Source organism: Nothobranchius furzeri, chromosome 16, assembly GCF_043380555.1.
Source record: "Nothobranchius furzeri strain GRZ-AD chromosome 16, NfurGRZ-RIMD1, whole genome shotgun sequence".
Classification (NCBI taxonomy): domain Eukaryota; kingdom Metazoa; phylum Chordata; class Actinopteri; order Cyprinodontiformes; family Nothobranchiidae; genus Nothobranchius; species Nothobranchius furzeri.
Window position 1 is genome coordinate 43,949,447 of NC_091756.1, and position 24,038 is coordinate 43,973,484.

The 24,038-nt window shown below is 41.1% G+C and overlaps 2 protein-coding genes across 2 annotated transcripts in view; both read left to right on the top strand.

Annotated features, from left to right (window-relative positions):
• The first annotated feature begins 4,284 nt into the window (after positions 1-4,284).
• Positions 4,285-5,581, top strand: six3b (SIX homeobox 3b). The gene is made up of 2 exons (XM_015962919.3): positions 4,285-5,032; positions 5,315-5,581. Exons 1-2 carry the CDS (start codon positions 4,338-4,340, stop codon positions 5,451-5,453), a joined length of 834 nt encoding a protein of 277 aa, XP_015818405.1. The 5' UTR covers positions 4,285-4,337; the 3' UTR covers positions 5,454-5,581.
• Positions 5,582-8,349: 2,768 nt separating this feature from the next.
• prkcea (protein kinase C, epsilon a) overlaps positions 8,350-24,038 on the top strand; it is a 57,343-nt gene continuing 41,654 nt past the window's right edge. The window contains exon 1 of the mRNA XM_015962915.3: positions 8,350-8,830. Coding sequence (XP_015818401.1) covers positions 8,486-8,830 — 345 coding nt within the window. The 5' untranslated portion in view covers positions 8,350-8,485. The remainder of the gene's footprint in view (positions 8,831-24,038) is intronic.

Below are 24,038 nucleotides of genomic sequence, written 5' to 3' on the forward strand. Positions count from 1 at the left end.
CTAACAGCTCCCTGGTAAAAGAGCGGGATTAGTCCAGCATGGGGTGTTGAGTTACAAACCAATCAGCCGGTGGGATTAGTCACTCAGGTACAGTTACTTGAGTACCTGTCAGCCTCAGCTTTCTTTGATGCAGGTCAAGACACAGTCAGTCGCTGACCACACACAAGGAAACGCAACGCTGCGTCCATCTTTGCCTCTGCAACAAGCTTCAGGGAGGAGGCTGGACAAACTTTCACTTTAATTAGTCGACCAATATTGTCTCCAAAATCTTGTAAGAAAGAGATGGAGCACCTATAATGTGTTGTAGGCTTTCTGCTCAGCATAGACAACATTGTCCTCCATCTCTGTCCACATCCATATTTCTATCCTCCTTTATTCGGGTACCATTGTCCAACAGATTCTCCTGGAACCCTGTTGGAGCACACGGGGGCCCAACAAAGACTCAGGAAGTGATTAGTGGCTTAACGAGGAGGAGGCTTTGAGGAGGGAGTTAGGGGGATGGATGGCCTTTTTCAAGAGGCTGCTAAGGAGGTTAAAGTTTCAGGGCTTAAGAGGTTGGTGTTAAGTTGCGGAGGTCAGCGGTGAGGTTAATTAGGAGCTGGGCTTTTGTTTACAAGGGATGAGGAGATGCTACAAGGATTCACTTTGCCTCCTCTTCACGGTGCTCCTCCAGCCGTCCTGGAAGTGTCGTCCCTCCTCCACCCTGATAATGGTCCCAGACCAAGATGTGGCTGAATTAGCTGAGCTGTAACTATTAAAACAGCCTTCTAATCACCTCAGTTTGAGTATGTTTGGCATGTCCTTCACGCTTTGATTAGAACAACGCTCCTTTCTTAAGCTGGGTGGATCTCTAAGACCATGACTGTGTGTGTGTATGTGTGTGTGTTTTCTCATTGTTCTGCTGTTGCAACATTGAGAAAACATGCTGCATTCGTCTGAGGGTAATTCGAGTGGAGCAGACTGAGAGACGCGACATGAGTCTGTGAAACACAAAGAAACGTCTTCTGCAGATGCTTGAATTCACCTGCAAAACCTTTTAAATAAATCTTTATTTTTATTTGTGCAAATCCAGTTTAATAAACAAGCATTTACATCTTATTGCTAGTGAAACAGAGTTTTTTAACACATGAGAGAAATTTTGTATGCTTTAGAAATGAGGATGAAAATCATTGGTGTGCAGGAAGTGATTGTCTTGGTTCTTACTTTGTCTCCTCTTATCAGGGTCTTAAGCTTAAACCATTTAGTCAGTTGATGCAAGCAGATCTATGAGCTTGATTGGAAAGAGAATTCCATCGTTTTACCTTGTAATTGACAATTTTATAGCAATATTTATGCTGATAATGACAACAATGATGATGATGATGATGATGATGATGATGATGATGGTGGTGATGATGATGATGATGGTGATGGTGATGGTGATGGTGATGATGATGGTGATGGTGATGATGATGATGATAATTCTCGGCATATCCATCATAATTTAGCTCAACATCTAAAATAATCTGAGAAGCCATTTTTTTATATAAAGTCAATTGGCGATAGTGGCCATATTGAATTGGGTTGACTATAAAAGTTACATCTAATTTTTAGTCCATCCAGTGGTCCACGAGACATTTTGCACACACACACACACACACACACACACACACACACACACACACACACACACACACACACACACACACACACACACACACACACACACACACACACATACACACACATACACACACACACACACACACACACACACACACACACACACACACACACACACACACACACACACACACACACACACACAGACTTTCTTACTCATCCGGTTACATCTAGGCAATAACCATTAGGGCTGCAGCTATAGAATATTTTAGTATTCGAGTATTCTATCGAATCTTCCATCGATTAATCGAGTATTCTATTTGATGATGTTTCAAGTGAAACAAGATTATGGTCTGCTGCTAAAAATATGACAATAAAAAAGCAAAATTATGAAAGGCTCAACATTAAATTGATGTTGTCTAGTTCCCTCTTTCCCAGCTGATATTTATAGGTAATAAATAGTTTGTGGAACAACATTTGACTTGCATTTCATTCACAATTTAGGTTTGTATCGACTTCATCATAGTCAAAATAACATATCTAAAAATATTCACATATAATCAGTAAAATTTAATTATTTCATTAACATTTTCAGTGGTAAGCTAGAAATGCTAACATTTGATTTCTGTTTGTTACAGTGTACTTGTGGTATATTTCTTTTATTATGTACGGGTTGGCAACATAATCTAGTCTAACTTGTATTGAAATATAAAAGTGTTGGTGAGTTATATGATACAATGGCTTGCTACAGACTGCTGTGGCAGAGGGAGCAGACTCGTAGCAACCAGAGCTGCGGCGGCTCGGCCCCACACTGCTGCTGAGATCCACAAATAAAAGGGATGATGGAGATTTTTCTTCCGCTTGTGGAATTTAGTTGTTCACAACAATCACGTTTTTTCTGAACCACACTTGCTGTGAGAATCCTACCACAAGCTTAGCATTAGCAATTCTGCTCATATTTTAACTCTTGATCCCAAACTTTGGACCAAGTCTGCCTTTTACAATTATTTCTCTAGTTTCCTGCACAGCACCGAGACTACAACATGGTGATCCAGCAAAACGTCTTCAGACTGTGGAGCACACATTCAATGAAGCCTCAAATCAGGAACAAATGAATCGAGGAATTTAATGAATCGAACCCCTCGAATCATTCGATGATTTGTCTCAGCCCTAATAAGAATAATCAAAATGTATATGATCATCTCTGTAAACTAAACTATCCCAGCATCACAAGGCTCCTCTGATGAGTTTTAGATTGTAAAACATGTTTCTGTATAACTGCAGAGAAGCTGAACCCTCAAACTGGGATATGTTCTAAGTTCTTTCACTGCTGATTAAACAATGTTTTTAAATCTAAAACTTACGGTTTTAGAACAAATGAAGTGAAAACATGATTTGATTTGATTCATACAGAGTGGGGGAGAAAAGGCACGTGTCAACTCAATCCCCCAAGCCGGGACATCTGCCTGTTGGGGGTAATTGGCATTAACCCTTTAAATCAGGGTGACCCCTTTTTCTTGCTTTGGGGCGTTTGAATTAGTGATTGGGCCACTGGGTGACATTATTTTTAAATGATATTGTTTTCTTTTGTTGTTTTACCTTGACTTTAATTATTTTATCTGACTTCATAACCTGAAGACACACTCTGTTGGTGTTCAGTGAGGTTACTTTTAGTTTCTATTAGAGAAACCTGTCCTGATGGCCCCTCGGCATACACAGCATATGGTCCAGAGCTCCCAAATATTAATGTTGATTGAATATGATGCTCCATTACACTAATGTTAGCTGCATAAACCTGAAATTAATCCTGCATCTCCAAATTTATGGATATTGAAGAACAGATAAGTGATTAGATTGAAGGGAGACCACTTAGAGAAACATATGCTGCCAGGTTTTGGTGAGATGATCACAATTCTTCTTCTTCTTATTGAGCAGATTACTGCAGAAAGGTGATGAGATTTATCAGGTTGAGAAAAGTAACTTAATTTCTATGCTGTTTTGTTCCAGGCCCTATATGGGCTATAATCTTTATGAATTCACATTTTTATAGTTTATTTTTGTAATTTAAATTCCAAATGGGCATTTCAATGTCAGGTTCACTGGAGGTGCAGCAATAATCCAAATTAAGCTGAAAGTATTTTGAAGAGGGATGGTAACAAAAAGACAACTGCATTTGTAACAGTCAGTCATCTTATGGTCTCAGGGGCCTGGTGTCTGACTCCAGAAGTCATTGGCCAGAGGTGGGGGACAGTCTGGACATGTCTCCAGTCCAACACACAGAGACAAAAACAAACGGTCACACATTCATTTTCACCCAAGGACAATTTAGTGTCTTAACCTGACCTGCATGTTTTGGTCTGTAGGAGGAAACTGGAGTAGTACCCGATAAAAACTCATGCATGGAGAAAACGCAGCAAAATGCCCTCAGCAGGGAATTTAACCTGTGACATTCTTGCTGCTCCCCCATGCAGCCCTGTTATATATTTGTTGTTTTTACTGTTATTAAATTCCAGAGACGTCTAATTCTTTAAACACATACTTGGCATTAAGAGGCTGTTCTAGTTTGGACACATAAATCCTGTCTGATTGACAGCAGTCATGTCAATCCCCGTTAGCTGGTGTCCAATGAGGATTCAGACCTCGGGTCCATCCCAGACTCCCAGGTGAGCTAAAGAGACCCACTTCTGCAGATTTCTGTCAGTCTGATCTAGAAACACTCTCCGGCTGCATTCCAGATGGTTTTTAGGTCACCTCTCGAGTTGTTTTCAGCCTCCCGCCTCCTCCTCCCACACTTTGTGGATGGACCCACTCACCTGCCCGGTTCCCGGTCACTAGAGGACCCTCCCGCCGCTTGCCCTCCCATGGCCCTCCCAGGACTCTGCTTCTCCGCCTCGCAGATTGCCAGCGTGTGCGAGACTTTGGAGGAGACCGGAGACATCGAGCGACTGGCCCGCTTTCTCTGGTCACTCCCGGTGACCACAGACGGGCGCGACTCCATCTCCGATCATGAGTCCGTGCAGCGGGCACGTGCCGTGGTGGCCTTCCACACGGGAAGCTTCCGCGAACTCTATCGCATCCTGGAGACGCACCGATTCACCCGCGCCTCGCACGGTAAACTGCAGGCGATGTGGCTGGAAGCTCACTACCGGGAGGCGGAGAAGCTCAGAGGGAGGCCGCTCGGTCCCGTGGACAAATACCGCGTGAGGAAGAAGTTCCCATTACCAAGGACCATCTGGGACGGAGAGCAAAAGACACATTGCTTTAAGGAGCGCACGCGGGGGCTGCTGAGAGAGTGGTACCTGCAGGACCCATACCCCAATCCGGGGAAGAAGAGAGAGTTGGCGCACGCCACCGGGCTGACACCGACTCAAGTTGGAAACTGGTTCAAAAACCGGAGACAGCGAGACCGCGCGGCGGCAGCTAAAAACAGGTTGGTGAATTTTACTGGAGCATGGATTAGTTTAAACACCCTGGCCTCGTCTTCAAATCGTTTAGAAAGTTACTCTGGAACAATAAAACCACTAAGTATTTATTCTAAAAATACCGTTCTAATGCCCACTTATTACTTTTCACCTAATAGTTCTCGCGGTTAGCCAGAGTCGCGCGCAAAAAGACCACCGCGTGCGTAAAAGCGCACTAACTTTCAGCTATACCATTAGTGAGATTTTATTTAAACTTGACAAACCCATTTGTTCATTCGTGTTTTTTTCAGGTTGCAGCACCACCGCATATATCCGGAAAGTGCGCATGCACTGAGTGGAGGAGACTGCAGCCCAGACGGCAGCGCAGAGCACGACGATGGAGAAACTTTCCTCTCGGTAACGGACAGTGACTCTGACCTGGACGTTTGAAGCTCCAAGTGGACTTTACAGAGCCGGTCCGATTTGCACAGAGACAAAAGATGCAGATTAAGGGTTGTGCAGCAAAATATGTTGAGGAAAGGACTACTGGTTCCAGGCGGATTAATTCGTTTCCTGATTTATTTTTTGATGGTTTTTGCTGTTATTTTTTCAGATGTTATTTTAATTCATTTGTATTCCTTCTGTATTTTTACCTCTGACTGATCATGCATTTACTTCTTGAAAGTTGATAATCCAGAGACCCCTTACATGTCACCAAATCACTCCTGTTCTCACTAATGTGTCAGTTTTTTTTATAAATAGATTATTATAGATCCATTAGAGGCCCCTGGAGGACCCCCAACGGCAAACTGTGGACAATCAGCCAGAAGCATCAGATCCTACCTCCTTACCTGTTTACGTTTTTGTCCCCTTTTTGCCTTTATTGATACTCTTTCTAAACTCCATTGTAAAGTTTGTGTCAAAACGAACTCTGTTCAATTTGATGCTTATAAAAATGTTTTGTTATTTTGTATAAATAAAGCTATTTAATGTAAGACTGGTATTTGTAATTTCAAGACTGTGTTCGTGTTAGAATTTCCTCAGAGACATTTTCACATAAGATTCAAAAGATAAAGTTTTTTGCTTTAAAAAACTGAGATGATCATTTTAAAATTTACAGGTCAGTTAATTATTTGTGTGGCAGTTACTAAGAAAAAAAATCTTTATGATTTTGGTAAATTTCCCATAACTTTTCTATCTGGTTATTTTTAGTTGATAATATATGTATTTACAAACAAACAAACATCTTAATTCTTCAGCCTTCTAATAATAAAACTCTGCAATGAGTCATTAAAATAAAATGGACGGTCTCTCGACACACATTTCCCCCGTTCCTTTTCTTTAACAAGCCTTTTAACTGATCTTTTATAACATTTAAAAGGACAAAAACACCAACCCCGCTACACCACTCTCCCTCCATTCTGAGTTGATAACTGTTGGATCAAGTTTAACGCTGTGAAATCACACCTACAGCACAGCGACGAGGCACTGCCACCCAGTGGCCAGAAAAGTAAAGGTAATGATTTTTAGTTTGTTTGAAAATCAACAAATATTTTGTTCAGAACAAATAATAATTGCTCGCCGAAATCGTTAATACAGATATTGAAAAAAAAAAATTTTCCCGAAATATTCCAACGTTTCATACAGGTGCAGCTTTACGGCAATCTCTGTTTATTTGTTTGTTTTGTTTACTTTTACAGAGTGAGCCATGATAATGTATCATATCTTTTAAACAGAAGATTTTAATTGCTGAATTGATGGGCAGGACAAAGATTTAAATATTTTATCTAATCTCCGAGGAGCACCTGAACACACCATTCAGTAACATCAAAACGTGATGACATCACCAAACGGCAAGTCGTCCTATTGACCAGCAGAGAGCGCTGCTGACCAAGACTGTTGATAATCTCTTTAACCCTTTGATGCATAATGGTCACTACAGTGGACAGGCACTCAGAATTTTATTTATTTTTTATTATTATTTTTACTATCAAGCACAGCTGTTGAAGACTTTATTGCATTTGAGCCCCTCCCCTTGGACTTCAGTAAGTCAAGTCAACATATTTCATGTTCAGAATGCACGCTGTCCACTGAGGTGGACATGTAATAAATTATTTGTAAATTATTAAATGTTACAAGAAATTGTTGAAATTTGTTTCATTCACACCTAAAGATGAATGAAAAAATTGTTTAAAAAGTCATGGTTGAAGATTTCATAATTCTTGCATCGAAGGGTTAAGCACAAACACTGATTACTTGACTGATGCAATTAAAATCCCACAAAAATATTAGAACTTTTGTTTATGGTACAAATTAAATATGTACAACCTTTAAATGTCAGATAGACAGACTCCTTGTCCCCCCCCCCCCTCCCCCCATGAACATGCATAAAGTCAGACTGATTGACTGGCTTTGGCTACCTAGCAATGTCACGCACACACGCACACACGCACACACACACACACACACACACACACACACACACACACACACACACACACACACACACACACACACACACACACACGCTTCATGCCTGCGGGTGAATTCCGTTCTCTCTCCCAATGAACACACGCACAGACAATCGAGAGAGAGAGAGAGAGAGAGAGAGAGAGAGAGAGAGAGAGAGAGAGAGAGAGAGAGAGAGAGAGAGAGAGAGAGAGAGAGAGAGAGAGAGAGAGTGACGCGTTTTGCGCATTTCCTGCAGCTCGCGCTCACACTGACGGATTGGGAGAGAGAGGGGCGCGCGCAGGGACCGAACGGAGGAAAAAAGCGAACGTGATCTGAGCTCTGTGATGTGTTTGGGGAGCTCGCGAGCTCGACAAAAGACTGCATCGGAAGGAAATTCGGTTTTCCGAGAGTAGACGCAAATTTCGTGGTGGCGTGAGGTCGAAGCCAGGAGATTATCCCGGAGAAGAGCGAGCCGCAACGGGCTGGAAACGGAGCACCAATCCCGGATGGCTAGGCGCGGCTGCTCGGGCTCTTTCCCACCCTGACCCGGCGGAGACACTCCTTGAGGACAGTGTCGAGGCTCCGGGGACTGCACATGTGAGCAAGCTGTCACCCTACGCTCTCCCTCACGTTCTGGACGGTTTCAGCCGAAACGGGATTTTTAGGGACCGACCATAAACAAACAGCGGCTCGGGTGGGAGAGAGTATCCTCACAAGGGTGTGTGTGTGTGTTGTAAGTGCGTTTCTTGAAGCTAATACAGATCAATTAGCTATTTGGTTAACGTGTGTGTTCGGATATGGCTGGGTTAGTCTGAGAGTGAAGCGGCATTATGGGATGTAACAGGACTGTGCAGTGACCCCGCTCATTGGAAGGAAACATTCTGTGTACAAGAGCAGAAACAGCCTGAATAACCTAAACACACACACACACACACACACACACACACACACACACACACACACACACACACACACACACACACACACACACACACACATCCTCTCTCAGCACGCACACACACCCCACAGACATGCCTGTGTTTAATGGCGTGTTGAAGGTGCGTGTGTGTGAGGCTGTGGACCTCAAGCCCACCCCATGGGCCCTGCGTCACGCTGTAGGGAAGAGTGGCTCCTTCCTGCTGGACCCCTACCTGGCCTTGAACCTGGACCAGACTCGACTGGGCCAGACGGCCACCAGAACCAAGACCAACAGTCCATCCTGGCACCAGGAGTTCTGCACCGAAGTCCGTGAAGGAAGGAGCCTGGAGCTGTCGGTTTTCCACGATGCTCCCATTGGATATGATGACTTTGTGGCCAACTGCACCATCCAGTTGGAGGACCTGCTGCAGAACGGAACCAGGCACTATGAAGACTGGGTATGTGTTGACACTGTGGGTCAGGGAAGCCTCAGCTTTTAACACCAGCTAGGCCACAGACAGGGATGTATTACACTACATTTATTTGCATAAACGTTTAAAGAATGGCCTGTGGAAATTACCGTAATCTCAAAAGGTGTGTATGATTTGTATTTTGCTGTGCACTGTCTGACTGATGTCCCCATTGCAGATCAACTACCTTGTTTTTCTTTCCTTCAGTTTTAAAATATGCATTTATATTCTGATGTAAATCTTCAAATTTCATGATACCAAAAAAAAAAAAAAGCATCCATTCTGCTTTACCCCAAGGTGCACTGATTCTGGTTTTGAGGGCCGATACCGATTTGAGCTTCATATTCTAATCAACAAAATAAAATGAGATGATATTGAAAAAGTTGAATCTGGAAGTAAAACCACGCCAGACTGAAATAGTGCTAAGCAATTATAAGTTCACAAAACAGGAACAATTTTGGATTTTTATGGTTGCTTGGCAATGGTGCATTCATGAACCAATGGGGGGAAACTGTCTTTTCTTTGGTCTCTATTTTTGATTAAAGATCCTACAGTCATCACTTTTACCCCCTAAAACTCCTTCAAAGTCAGCGGTTTTTCTGTTCCGTTATTCTGCCATGTGTGGGTTATTACACAGGAAACTGTGTTTACTATCTGGGTCTTTGCAGGTGGTTACGGCTGTGTTGCAGTGAATAACAACACGGTAATAAACATAAACAGACCATTTGTTGTGTAAAGTCAGGTCATTATTAATTCAGATTTAGCATCAGCAGAGCTTTAGATGTGAATTTGATGTTTTAAAAGCATTTAGATTGAAGTAATTTCATTATTCATGCACGCTTTATGATGTTATTAAGCTTTATGCATTAAAAACGTCGCTAATGTCACATTAAAACAGCAGAATCATGCACTAGCATCAGCAGTGGTTTAGCAAGCTGGAAATAAATAAAAACAAAACAAAGGCCAGCTGTGGCTCACGCACCACGTAGACTGCTTTTATTATTTTTCATCTCTGTGAAGGAAGCTATTCATCTTCTCACTTTACACACGTCACAGTTGGATGTTCCTCAACAGAATGATCAAGCTGCAGCCAAACGTTTTCAGCTAAGGACGTGACTGCTGGGGACGTGTTGCCATGGTAACCAAGAAAATGTAGAAGAAGCTTTCCTTTTTATATAAAAAAAAACTTGAGAGGAAGAGCAGGAGTTGAACGTTAGCTTGATAAAATTCCTTCTGTAGCTCATAAGCAGGTGTCAGTTTGGGTCAAACGCAGGAGAGAAAATGCTGTTGTAGGGTTTTAGAATGAGCTCCATGTGTTTTAGTGTTAGGGTTCTTGTGTTGTTTTCTGTCATGTTTTCCAAACAGTGTTTCCTTTCAGGGCTTGCCACAGCGAATCATTCGGCTCCATCTAACCCTATCCTCTACATCAGGGCTACTCAACAGACCGCATAGCGTGACCCCTGAGCTGTAATTCTTTAACAAAGGTCCAAAAATCGTTTTACATAAAAAATGTGGATGATCCGTTATTGGACTGGGCTTTCAATACCGCTTGGCAATGTTTCACTCAAAAAAAAAAAAGTCTGATATTTGAGTTTCAGGTTGGCTGATCACCAGTTAGAATGGTCATGATGATTGATCTAGTTTAGATCAATCATCAGCCAATTTTTGGGTTCGTCTTCACTGTCAATCTAAGCCTTTCAAGCAGTCGTAACAAACAGGATTTCCTTTTTAGTTTGGTTTGGTTTCTTGAGATAATTCTAAAACAATCTGAGTTCCTCACGACCCACAGAGTTTGGGAACAAGTAGTTGAGACCAACCTTTTGTTTTGTTGTATTGCATCTCTGGCATCTCAGCTCAGACCTGTAACTGTGCTCATATTTCCTTTCTGCCTCTTTGAACTGGAAGTAACAAGAGGAACCATTGAATTGTGTTATAACAACATTATTGATGGTTAACAAGGTTTCTATGATCTGGTTTTCCTTGCTCAGTTGATTTGGTGTTTTGATAGTGAGCTGTTATTGTGTAAATTTGCTTGTTATGGGTAAACATGTGTTTGTTTAAAGGAAACATTCAAAAGTAATGTTGCTCAGAGCGTGCGGTAAAATTAGAGATGCTCCAAAAAGGGAATTAGACAATGTTCACCATGACTGAATTAATCATTGGTTGGCAGATATTTAGCTCAAAAATCAGAAAAGGAGAAACTTTGTTTCATGAATTCTGACCCTTCCTGGTCTGTGAGTCACAATTTCTATAATTCAAGTGCTTAATCATGCTAACGACACGGTTCCCTGTGGGAGTTTGTACTTACAGATTCATCATTTCCTAGTTAAGCAGCAATTAAAAAACATGTAAGTTTAGTTTTTTTGAGATATATTGGAGTTGGTCAAAATCGGTGTTGACAAATCAGTCTTGGCCTTCAAGACTGAAATTGGAGTATCTCCCAAAAAAATACAGTTGTTCATCTTCACCTTTGGCTTATCTCATTATACATTCATAACACGTTTTTTACAGTGTTTACAAATATTCTCCATGATCATCTCAAATGGACTGGTGAGTCTAGTAATGATGTGCCGATTCACCATTTAATCGATGCATCGTTATGTGACACGTGCCGATTTAAAATTGATTAGTAAAACATTCATAAATGATTATAAATAAATGACAAAAACAGCCACAAGTGTGGCAGGGACATCAGAGTTACGCGTGCCGCCCGGACACTTATGGCTCTTGCACATTAGGGTCAGTACGGTCAGGTACAGGACCGGAAGTTGGTTGCACACTTGGGTCACATATGAGTTTTCCGTTCTGTGGTGACTCTTTTTTCAGACCTCCTCCCCAGTGGTCCGACTGGGACTGAGGTGACACCACTGATCTATTAGGCTGGCTGAAATTATGCCGATCGACTCTGACTGGCGAGTAGATTTAGATAGCGAGGGGTTCTCTCATGCACGATTCATTTTCGTGCTGGATGCTGTTGAGTAAACTTCGGTGTCTGTAGCATGGAGCTGCTGCTCAGTGGGAGAGAAGATAGATAGCTGTGTGTGTGTGTGGCCCTGTCCTCGGAGCAGCGAACTGCACGTAGCTCTTGCCCAAGTGAGCCGGCAGGCAGCTGCTCAGTGGGAGGACAAAGCAGTGCGTGTGTGTGGCCCACAGCAGCGGAGCACAGAGTTTTATGAGGATACACGCCAAATTAATAAAATAATGTTGTTCAGAGTCTCTAAAAGAAACACAGCTCACGTTTGTTTATTTTATGGAGGACACCACAGACTTTCCCGTGCGTCTTTTAAACGCCACCCACAGGCTCCGGGACTTCCGCATTCCTGAGAAGTCCTTCGGAACTACATTTGAACACTAAACTGCCTGTATGAGTCCAAACTGATGCCATCCTGCACCAATCGTACTGACCCTAACGTGTAAGCATCATTTGGGGACGGACCAGCGGAAAAAACTAAGCAGCAATGACGGAAGCTTGTTTGTTAGCTGTAGCCTCTGAGCGTGAGATCTACTCAACAGGGTTAAAGGAAAGTCGAGAAAACTAAAGTAAAATACAACAGCAACACTACCAACATGCAACAACACCTCGCATGTTTCCATCATGGGTTAGATGAAGAGAAGAAGACAGTGGTTGTTCCTCCTAACCAGCCAACAATCGAGGAATTAGGGCTGGGCAATAAGTCGAAAATGTATCACTATTAAAACTTCTGACTTTTAGCTATATTGTTTTTCCCATGTCAATAATAAAAACATTAAAAGATGTGTGCAGGTTGGCGACATTCATGTCCCTTTAAGAAGCTGTACCACCTTGAGTCATGTGACCGTGTGACTCATCGTAATACATGTGACAGCCCCATCTAGTGGACAACTTTTGTTTCTGCGTATACCTGTAGTTATCAACCATTTATCGTTATCGAGGTGAAATCCTCAATATATCGTGATATTGATTTTAGGCCATATTGCCCAGCCCTACAAAGAATGACCAATATAAGCCCACAACTCTAGCCTGTTTCACAAAACTATGGTGTTACTTACTTTGCTGCAAATCTGAGGCAGCACCCCGGAGTCTTTGGTTATTTATAAGGTCAGTCTGTGGCAGTAATGTGGCACGATCATGTGTTTTCTTAAAGATTACGTGATAGAGGAGTAAAGGGGTGTGGAGGTCATCTCTGCACCCTCAGACTCCCCTTTAGCTTGAACGTAACTTGTTTTTTATGCTAATTGAAGCCACGCTTCAGGTCTAAAGACCAGAAGCTCAGCATCTCTGCTTTGATAACTTGAATTAATGTGTGCTGAATTAAGTTGAAATATGGAAAAGCTATGATGTGAGAAAAGAACCTAAATGGTGAAAAAACGCATCAAAAATAGTGGTAATCGTGATAATAGTTTAACAATCAAACAGAAGGACCCTGAATCAAAATCAAATTGAATTGCACCTGAGATGGCACACCTCTAGAGTCTAGGTTAACCCATGTTCACTAGTACATAATAAAAGTTTACTCTTAAACTTAATAAATACGTTTTAAATATAGTTTAATACCAGTCATTGTTTTTGTTACTGTTACTCTAATAGATTTTTTGTTGCCAGAGTATCAGCTGGATTAGCAAGTGACCACAGTGGAATGCAGAACCAAAGAGAAATTACAATTGTAGTGAAATAATCTCAAATCTGAAGATGTAGGAAGGTTGTTTTCATTACGCCACACTGTAAAAATATTTTGGTAGCACGTGATACAAAAACACAAACACCTACATTGTTTGATAGGACGTTCATCAATATGCTAAATCAGCATATGTAAGAACATATAACCCTCCCACTGTCCTAATGGGTGTGACCTCGCGAGGAAAGTTGACCATTGAGCAGGGTTGATGGTTTATCCCTTGGGTCCACGTGGCAGGGGTGAGGAGTGAGCACCACCTCACCCCTGCCATGTGGTCCTCAAGGGATAAACCATCAATCCTGCTCAATGGTCAACTTTCCTCGCGGGGTCACCCATAAAGACAGTGGGAGGGATAAACACACGCACACGTTAGATTTCATACACCTGTAGGGACTTACACAATGTGGAAATGTCCACACAATACAGGTTTGTCTAATTTTGTCCACTTAAACATATGGAGACAAGTGCGCACACACACACACACACACACACACACACACACACACACACACACACACACACACACACACACACACACACACACACACACACACACACACACACCTCGTCTCTTAGCCATCTAAAGTAAGGTCAGGGATTATAGATCACTCTGCTGATTGACCGCATCCTATTGATCACCCAGCCGGCGCTTCAATACATCTCCCTCAGAGCGACGCAGTCATCCAGCTCCCCCTCCGTCCTCCTCCCTGCACTACTTCATTACTCACCACTCATGCCTCCTGTGTCTTCCTCATCCTCCCCTCCCCAACAGCAAAATTCCTTCTCATCTTACAAACACCCCCCTCCTGCTCTCTCCGTCTAACCATCATCTTCCCCTTCCTGCCGTACTTGTGTGCCTTCGGATCCTTTTTTGTCCGCTTCCTGTGATGCTCTTACCTCCTTATACTCTTCACGTCTTCGTGTGTAGGGAAGGATTTTAACACTTTATGAGGAATATGATGTAGAAGTGAATTGGTTGTCTGAGTCAGATTAGTCTGTTTTTTTAATTAATTTATTTTTATTTTTACCCACTTGTGCTAAAATGGGGCAGCCAGCCTTTGTCAGATAGTAAATTATAGCTAAATCAAACTATTTGAAGATTAAAAAAAATAGTTTTTTGGCAACTCACAGATTTGCTCTGGGGTAAAATAGCTTTCAACTTTTTTCTGGGCAACAGGCGTTTATAATCTTGTCTTTTTAGTCAGTAGGGCTTTATTCAGTAGACATTGTGTAGTTGCCAAAATGGTCTGATTTTAGTTCAATTCCTTCTTTCATTAAAACATTCTAAATATTCAGTTTAAGGGTCTATAACAGAACTACTCAATATAATCAGCATTGTTCCTATTGTGAGTTCTTAAAGAGCAATATGTAAAAATTCTAAGGTGAAATAATCACAAAACAGTCTGTCTCAATCATGTTGGAACGAAGGTTACATTGAAACAGATTTGCTTCTCAGTCAGCTGACGGGTTGTCGGCTGTTCTCCTTTCAAAAAAACTAAAGAGAGATGTAGTTACTTTTTACAATCTGTGAGCCCGCGGGGTTGCAGAGTCTGCGCCAAGCTAGCACTGTAGCAATTTGACACCTGCAGGAAAAAAGCCCCAGAGTTGTTTAAAGAGTTATGCCAGTAAACAGAAGCGACCCAGAAGTTATTTCTTGTACCGCTAAGAAGCCACAGCATCTTTTTGTTTTACTCTAATATCAGGTGAAGCAGGCTAGAGGCTATCATTGAGCTAACAACGCTGACGGTGAATTAGAAGCAAACAGTCTGCTCTAAAAATATCTTAAGCTACTTTTTCAATTACCAACAACTGGATTTTAATGTGAAATATATTTATAAAGCGATTAATGAGTCAATCATGTTGGATTACTTACTTTAATGAGTCGTTCAGAACAGTAAGATGGCAAACAACCACACTTCCTTAAATTCAGAAGACATATTACCGTGATCAGTGATCCCTACTGTTAATCACGCAAGAGTACTAACACCAGATTTGACAACATATTAATGAACTGAACTGTATTAGAATGCTTACTATGTGAAGTGCCTCGAGACGACTCTTGTCGTGATTTGGTGCTATATAAATACACTTGAATTGAACTGAATTGAATTTATCTTCTTATCAACTTACTGTGTATTACTCGTCTTTGCTTGTCATCTAGAAAATTCTGGCGCTGATCTTTAATTAACAACAGCAGCGAAACTCACTGAATGCTAGTGAGAACGTAACTTTTTGCTTAGAAAAATGGCCTGCAGTAGCAAATATGACCACAGAATGTCATTCTTACTTAACTTTTACATATTATACCTTTAAGTTACATTATTGTGAGTGTATGTTTTAGCAGCTAGTTTTCACCTGTAAACATCTAATCACTAGAAGTTTTAATTTCTCCCACATTTCTAAACACCCGAGTGTGAGATCACACCTCAGTCTGCCCGTCACTCACAAAGCTCTTGCAGATTCCTCCCTCCTAACCAGGGTATTAAGAAATAATCGATACACTGAAATATCATAATATTTTGTGTTATGATACTAAATTGATATTTAAAAGCAGTGTATTATTTTTTTTTTTGAGAATTTACTTGCAAAAATTATTTTTATTTCTTCTGTGAGTTGCAATTGAAACTCCGACTGCTAGGTGACAGCAGTTTTTACCGTCTTCATTCTGACAACAACTGATCTGGTGATCTGTGTCTTGGAAATACCTGGCCTGAGTTTTCCAGTTTCCAATGTGGTAAAATTTGCACATATTATCTGGCTTATTTAAATTGTAATAGTTATGTGGTATATCATCAGATTCCTGCCAATACACACCCCTACTCCTAACGTCAGTTTTCCTGATGGTGCAGTGAGACAGATGCACTAACACGCAACTTGTTTTTGGAAAAAAAAAAAAAGCCAACTAACCTCTGTAGATCTTTGATCTGAGTGGTTTGGATTTTATAGGGGAGACTTTAAACAAGTGTGTTTTTACTAGGATTAGTTCATTTTTCATTCTGAGACTGGCATGTTGCTGCATGGCTCAAAGACCCATCAGTAAGCTGTCTATAACCTGCAGAGCTCTGATCTGACCTGTTACGTATAGAAAGAGGAAAAGAGTGGATGGGTATTTGTTGATTATCATCGTCACATGATGAGTATTTTTGTTGCTTCTTCATTCTGGTGCCTGCTCTGCGATCCGTGTCAAACAATGATCACTATGTTTAGCATAAAATTGACCAAAAAGTGCTCCGTTAAAAATGAAGTAAGTATATTGTATTTCCTGTGCCCTCAATTCAAAACGATTGCTTCATCTGTTACTCACTATCCTTGTCTTTTAAGCCGGGCTGGCAGTTGCACGTTGATACAGAACACAGCTGTAATGTTTGCTATGTGAGAGTCACTCTTCAACCCTGCTTTGGGATTTAGTGTTGAATGAAACATTAATTCAGTGCCAAAGGAGGATTTTTTTAAAACCTTTAGTTGTATGTTGTGTAGCATGACGAAGCATTGAGGCATGATATGAAGTAGAAGCAATGTTGCCCAACCCTTTTTGAGATTTCAATCAAAAATCCAAAGACAAGACAGAGCAGGTCGATTTAATAATGATCCAACTAGACAGCGTAGTTTTGTGTCACACAGTGGGTTTCTGAATCTCACCTTTCTTTATTACTGATTTTTCTGTTCTGGATAAACACCCTGATAACGCTTTCAACATCCTTTGTTCTCTTTATCTTATGAGGACAAGCTTGTAGCTTGGTAAGCATCTTTGGCTGATTGGTTTAGGATGTGTGATCTACTGTCTGAACTTGTGGCAAAGCATCGACATAAGGACTCATGGTAGATTCATCTTATTCTCTTTTTTCTTTTTGTCTGATTCTGCTCATGTTCCTCCATGAGCTTCTGATTCAAACATCAAAGATGTTTAAATCCAGTTTTGCTTCAGACATATCTAAAATATATTAATAAAACCTTGACTTCCATAGATTTATTTGATGGTTTTTTATTTTTATTTTTTTGTTTATTTGAAACCTTGAGGTTCAGTAAAAACAGGCCCAAGGTTTGTTTCTGGCATTAGGCTGTATCTCACCCATGTGGTCATTATGGTGTGTATTTTCTGGGTTAATACCATTGTTTCCACAGTTTTTTGTCAAGTCATATTGGGTGGTACTTTCAGTCAGTTCTTTAGGGCACAAACTCTCAGTCTCCATTCAGTCAGAGATACAAAATGCTGTTCAGATAACTGCTGTTGCTCAAGCTTCATTTTTGTCCTCACTTCCTCTGCCTTCATGCTGCCACTTGCATGTCATCTTGTCATCTTTCTCCATCGCTCTTGTCTCAGCACTGTTGCCCCACATCCTCTTCCTGCTCTCTTTTGTCTCCCGCCACCTCTTCATCTCCTTGTGGACCCAAGTGCAGGTTCCTGTGTTGAGTCGCTGGTGAAATATTAACCAGGCTTTGATGCTTATTAATTGTCCCACTCAGTAATTGAGATGCTCGGTGGAGCCCATCCCCATGGTGACAGCAACAGTCCGTCCCCTTGGTAACAGTCTCTCGCCCACAGACACACCAAAGAAAGGGATGGGTGGGTGATAGCTGGTGGGAGATGATGGGTAAAAAGGATGATAAAGCCAAAATAGTTTTATTCTTTAACAAAATTGAATGATTATAGAAAAAACAATTGTCATGATTTAGGTTGGTCAATATTGAAATGACAATTATTAAACACTTATCAGCTAATATAGTATTTATTTCTGTTATCACATAGATAGCTGTGGTGTGGCTCAGAATAAAAGTTTTCTGTCCTTATAGGGTTGTATATTTTAATTAATACCTTCAGGAATATACATTTTAATCACGCAGGCTTGGTTTTGGTCATGGGACGACGGTGGCACAGGAGTTAAGTGTTCGCTCCGTAATCGGAAGGTTGCAGGTTCAAGCCCCGCTCAGTCTGTCGCTGTCGTTGTGTCCTTGGGCAAGACACTTAACCCACGTTGCCTGCTGGTGGTGGTCGGAGGGACTGGTGGCTCGGCAGCCTCGCCTCTGTCAGTGCGCCCCAGGGCAGCTGCAGCTACATTGTAGCTCATCCCCACCAGGGTGTGAATGTGTGTGTGAATGGGTGAATGACTGATTGTGTTGTAAAGCGCCTTGAGGGGTTCCAGGACTCTAGAAGGCGCTATATCAAATACAGGCCATTTACCATTTACCATTTGAAATTACAACGAAAAATGTCTTGCAGACTGGAGGCAGTATTTTATATCAGCAGGTGGCAGAATTGAGCCGTTTAGTCATGTTTAAAGGTCACGAGAGTATAACTTAAAGGCACACTTGGCAGTTTTGGCTTGCTTTTAGCACCCCCGTTTAGTAGAACCAAAGTGAAACTTATCTCCTCGCTGTGCGCTTGTCTTTTTACTACCTTAATCTATCAGCTGAATTGTCTCCCCAGCCTTCGAATCAATTTCCCTCTGGGATTAATAAAGTATTTTTGAATTGAATTGATTTGTTAGTGTCTACTGGAGTATTTCATCACTAAATCAACAAATTAGCTGTGTTCATGATCTAAACATGCAGGAAACATGCTGGAAGCAGACTGCAGCGCCAGGTACGTCAGCTCACTTGCACACTGAAGTTGCAAGTGCGGTATTCTGGCCACAGAGCGCGGTGGGGGTCTGAGTAGGGTTGTCAACGGTGTGAAAATTTAACCTCACGGTTATTGTGACCAAAATTATCACGGTTTTCGGTATTATCGCGGTACTTTTTTAAACGTGTTACATTTGCAGACAACTACATAAACCCTGTATATCAGGAAAATATTGTCCTCGGTTTGTGTTTAAATTTAGCCAAAAATGTGTTATTTTGTAATTATGTTGTTTATTTGTTTACATATTTCCCCTTTAGTCTTTAAAATACCAATATTTGCCCCTAACTTCTTATTTTTTGTCTGTTTGATGTCATCATTTTAAAAATATTAGACCAGATGATACTCAGTACTCAAGTAGCCTTCTAATCAGATACTTTTTTACCCTTACTTGAGTAATAAACCCTATATCAGGAAAATATTGTCCTCAGTTTGTGTCCTTCCAGTGAGCTTTGCAGATTTGGGAAAATGTCATCAGGCAGTAATCATTGTTAAATTCATAATTATTCTCGGAGAGAATAATTGTCTCTTTTCTGCCCCTGGGAGCCCCGTAATGCATAGCGTCATTTCAATATGGGGGTGTCCGTGACACGGTTTATATGCAGGTAGCGGCGCTGCAGCTGCTTTATATAGCGACTCGTTGCATTCTCCCTCAACCCAAATCCTCGGATCACGCATTTTAGCTAAAACGCTAACGTTAGCTTGCCTTGCGTTGACTGTAGAGTTGTGGGTGATGGTCACGCAGATGTGTCATGAGATTTGAAGCGTTGCTGCCTTTCACAGACACTTTTTCTGCACGTGCTGCAAACAGGATAGCCGTCTTCTATCAACTGTCCCTCGGCATTCTTCAAATATCCAAAACATGCCCATGCTTCCGACTTAGTCTTGTTTGAGGGATAATAAATGTCCTGAGCGCTGCCGTCTCTTCCTTTGGCCATTATTTCAGCTTTAGCTTCAAGAAAGTTTTGGTTGTAAACAACAAAGTGCGCATGTGCCGCCGGCAACTTCAGCAGATGATACGGTGGCTGGTAAGGGTCACCGCGCCTACACCGCAGCCACGGTACTCCACCGATACACCTCAGCCACGGTACTCCACCGAGATAATATATTTTTAAAAAACAAGACGGTTATTATTATTGTCAACTTTTTTACCGGGGCTTACCGCTACACCGGTTACCGTGACAACCCTAGGTCTGAGTGACTTTTCATTAACCCTGTAAAAGGTCATTTTAACACATTCTGGCTCAAGAAAATTATTTAAAAATATGAAAAAGTTGTAAAGTATGGCTTTAAAAGACTAAATTAATATTTTTCTTACTAAAAATGAAATCAGTTCAGACAAGCATAAATAGGATTATTGCCAGGTCTGTTGTGGATTAAAATGAAAGATGTTTTAGACGTCAGTTTAAAAGCTAAACTTAACTATCACACACAAAGAGAAACAAATCTTTGCTCTATAAATAATACAAATGCTTTTCCACCTCCTCTTTTAACATAACTAACAGAACCAAAGTCCCACGCTCGTTACAACATTCATAAACTAAAAACAACAATAGTGGGATGAGAGCTACAATTTCCACCTTTTGCGCAACGGGTTATCCGGCATTAAATACACAGCGCTGCTGATCAGCGCATTCTGGAGGCCACACTTATAAAAGTCCCTTTAATTTCCTTACATTGAACTAAATAATTACACCAATGTTTCGTTATTTTACCAAGCAAACTAGAGGAGGTAGACACCAAGCTTTCGCAAAGCAGGAGTCATGGCAGAGACTAACCGGTGTCTGGTTTAATTTCATTTTGCTGCGCGGCTTATTTCCATGTTTTCCAGGCTCAGCCCTCTGATGTGAGGCTCATTTTGTTAACTACCAAATATAAAATGCTCCTGCACTGTGCACTTTTATAATTGCTTCATTTTTGAGTACATTTATTTGACCACATGTGACAAGCTCTTCTTCTGTGGTTTGATATTGGCACTCGTGCCCTCTGGTGACAAAAAATATATTACACCCATGCACAGCAGAAGGACGTGAGCTGGCAGTTAACTGGGCAAAACTATTTTACCCGGTTACAACATTAACAACAATTAACCAGTTAACTATGTATATCCCTAAGAGTCAGCGCTGCTATAAAAGCAGAAAAGAGCTGCTTCAGAAGCTTGGATGTCCAAGCAGGGAGCCGATGCTTGTGCATGAAACAGAATGATAAACTGTTGCTGCGGAGGATCAGAACTGAAACAGGAAAGCACACGATGTTGTCCACTGTGTTTTGCCCTTGTTCAGCCATCTTTAAACTGCACTGACTAAATAATAAACACTCCTTCCATCAAAGGGCACACCAAAGTAAAAGGAAGCTCGCAAAGCTGAATGTGACCAAATAATTGTACTGACGTATATGTTATGTTTTTTTGCCAAAAGTTTGTTTAGTTGTTATTCAGAGCTGAAATCTGAGTTGAAAGATGATTAATTGCACAGGCCTACTTCATAGCGATTTCTCAGGGGAAATTCCACGTCTCTTATCTGCATAAGGCTGGATGTGAATACCCACCTAAATATAACGTAACAGCATTCTCTAAGATCCTCAGTGATTTATGCCTTGGACGGGTTTGAACAAGTTATACTTCGTTTTTCACATCGCCGTACCTTCAGACGCCCTCTGTGCCCATCTATCACAATGTGAAGCTGCTTTTCAGACCAACAAGGCCACAATGCACCTTTTGTTTGTGCACATGGCTTAGTTTATTTTTAAATAAGGATGTCCTGATCTAATCTCAAGTATCAGATTGGAGTCCAAGGCAGTTCTGTTGTTTTAGGTCAGTTGTGTCATAATACAGCTGCTTTAAATGGTGGCGGCAGAACAAAACATGCATGTAGATTTTTATCCACATTTATATCTGCAGTCCTTTTACTGTTAGAGTATTAAAGGAAGTAAAACGTATCTTGAGCTTTTAAAAACTGTGTCTGCACAAAGAGAGCAAAGGAGGAGGGAGTATTTGGGGGGAGATGAAAGGCAAGTGGGCCCGAAGAGACCGGCAGTAATGGATAGCTGACGACAGTTACAAAAGAGTGATGAATTAAAGAAAGCTGGAGCTGAGGTGTAGCTGAGCTCTGAGTACATGTAAATACGCCGGGCCAAGGCTGCTGGAAGCTTCTGGGGGTCTGAGACACGATAACCAGTCAGTGAAACGTTTCCTCACAGGGACACAGACACGTCAGATGTCAGCCGGCCTCAGTTTGACACTTCAGCTCAGATACACTCACATGCTCTTAAAAACCAGCAACAAGTCATGACGGAAGGGTTAGCGACCAGCAGCCAAACCTTATAAAAAATGACTTTACCGCTTTTATTGCTTTAGTGTTTAATCAGTGCAAGACAGTCTCTCTGCCTAGATGACATTTAGGATTATTTTTTTAAATAGTTTAGCCCCAATTGTTATTATTCTTTTTATATTCCATACTCAGAATTTCTTACTTCATAATTCAAAACCATTTATTCATTGTAATCATTTAGTTCTACTTAGACAACGGCCCAATATAATTTAGGGAAATTTGGGTTAAATTGGCTTATTTTTAGTATTGATTATTAAATGTAAATTTTAATGTTCAGAAACAGTGATATGAGTCTTTTGATCTAGGATGGCTTTATTATGCTCTGCTCTGTGTTTGTGGTTTGACTTTTATATGAAACTTTTTATACGAGCAGTAAAACAGATCTTGTGTAGTTTGTTTAGCTTTAATTGTAGTTTGCAAAAAGCAGGCTTTTAGTAATAATTTTGTAGAGGTTTTAACACAAATCTTTGACCAAGTCAGTTTCTTTTTGGCAGTTTAACGACAGTGTCCAGGTACTAAGTAAAGCCCTGCCACGTTCAGTGGTGAAGCTTTTGTTTCCAGTTAAACTTAGTTGAAGTTTACCTTGATTTGTTTTAATAGCTTCTGTTTGCTGAATTAACATTAAGCGGCTCTCTAACCTTTGCTTTTCCTGCAGTAGAGTGGGTGGGTTACAAAATATTTTTAGCCTAAAGGTGGAGGTCACCGTCGTACAAAGGTTAGGGGTCAGTGCCAGCATTGACCTTTGAGGAAACTGAGAGCCTGAGAGACAAAAATAGAGAATGCTAACATGCTAGCTACACTGAAATATATAGTGAACACTTGTTAGAGTACAAACTACTCCATATAAAAGCCCAGCAACAAATATTGGTTCCTGTGTTTCTGTATCCTGTCCTCTAACAACCTTAAAGCTAGAATCAATCATAGAAACCATTAGTATTAATATGATTTTATTCGTAGAACAGCACTGTGCCATCCTGTCCTCCTTCTCTTCATGCCTCCGATTATCCGTATTGTTCCAGCTGTATTTTTATCCCAAGTCACTTTTATTCCTGACCCAGAGACCCCGGGTTGTTGGACAATGACATTATGAGCCGTACCCCTCTGTGACCTGCTGGTGAAATAGGAAAAGCTGGATTTAAGATGTGCTGCTGTCACAGTGACAATGCACTCACTCACACACTGAAAATTGAGCGTGGCGAGCTGATGCCAAAGCAGGTCAACCATTGGTGTCTGCACGCTGCGGCTTGATGACTGCATGTTCTCAACGGAACGGAAGAAATGGGAGGACATTCGAGAGCTCAGGGGCAGCAGGTGAAATGAATTCTCATTGCCCTCTTTCTTTTTTGGACCTGGGACTTGTCTTTTTTAGGATGTCCACTTAGACACAGTCCAGAGACATATCTGTCTTTAACAAGTTAAAGAATCCTTTATGAGATAAAGTCAACAGATTTTTAAATGCATTTTTGTTATACTTTAATCTTTTCAAGTCCAGTAAATTAATGACTAACCAGATGTCTTTAGTGTTATTAATGATATTCCATAGAGATGGGTGGTATAGAAAAACTTCCTGTCACAATATTATTTTTGATGAAACA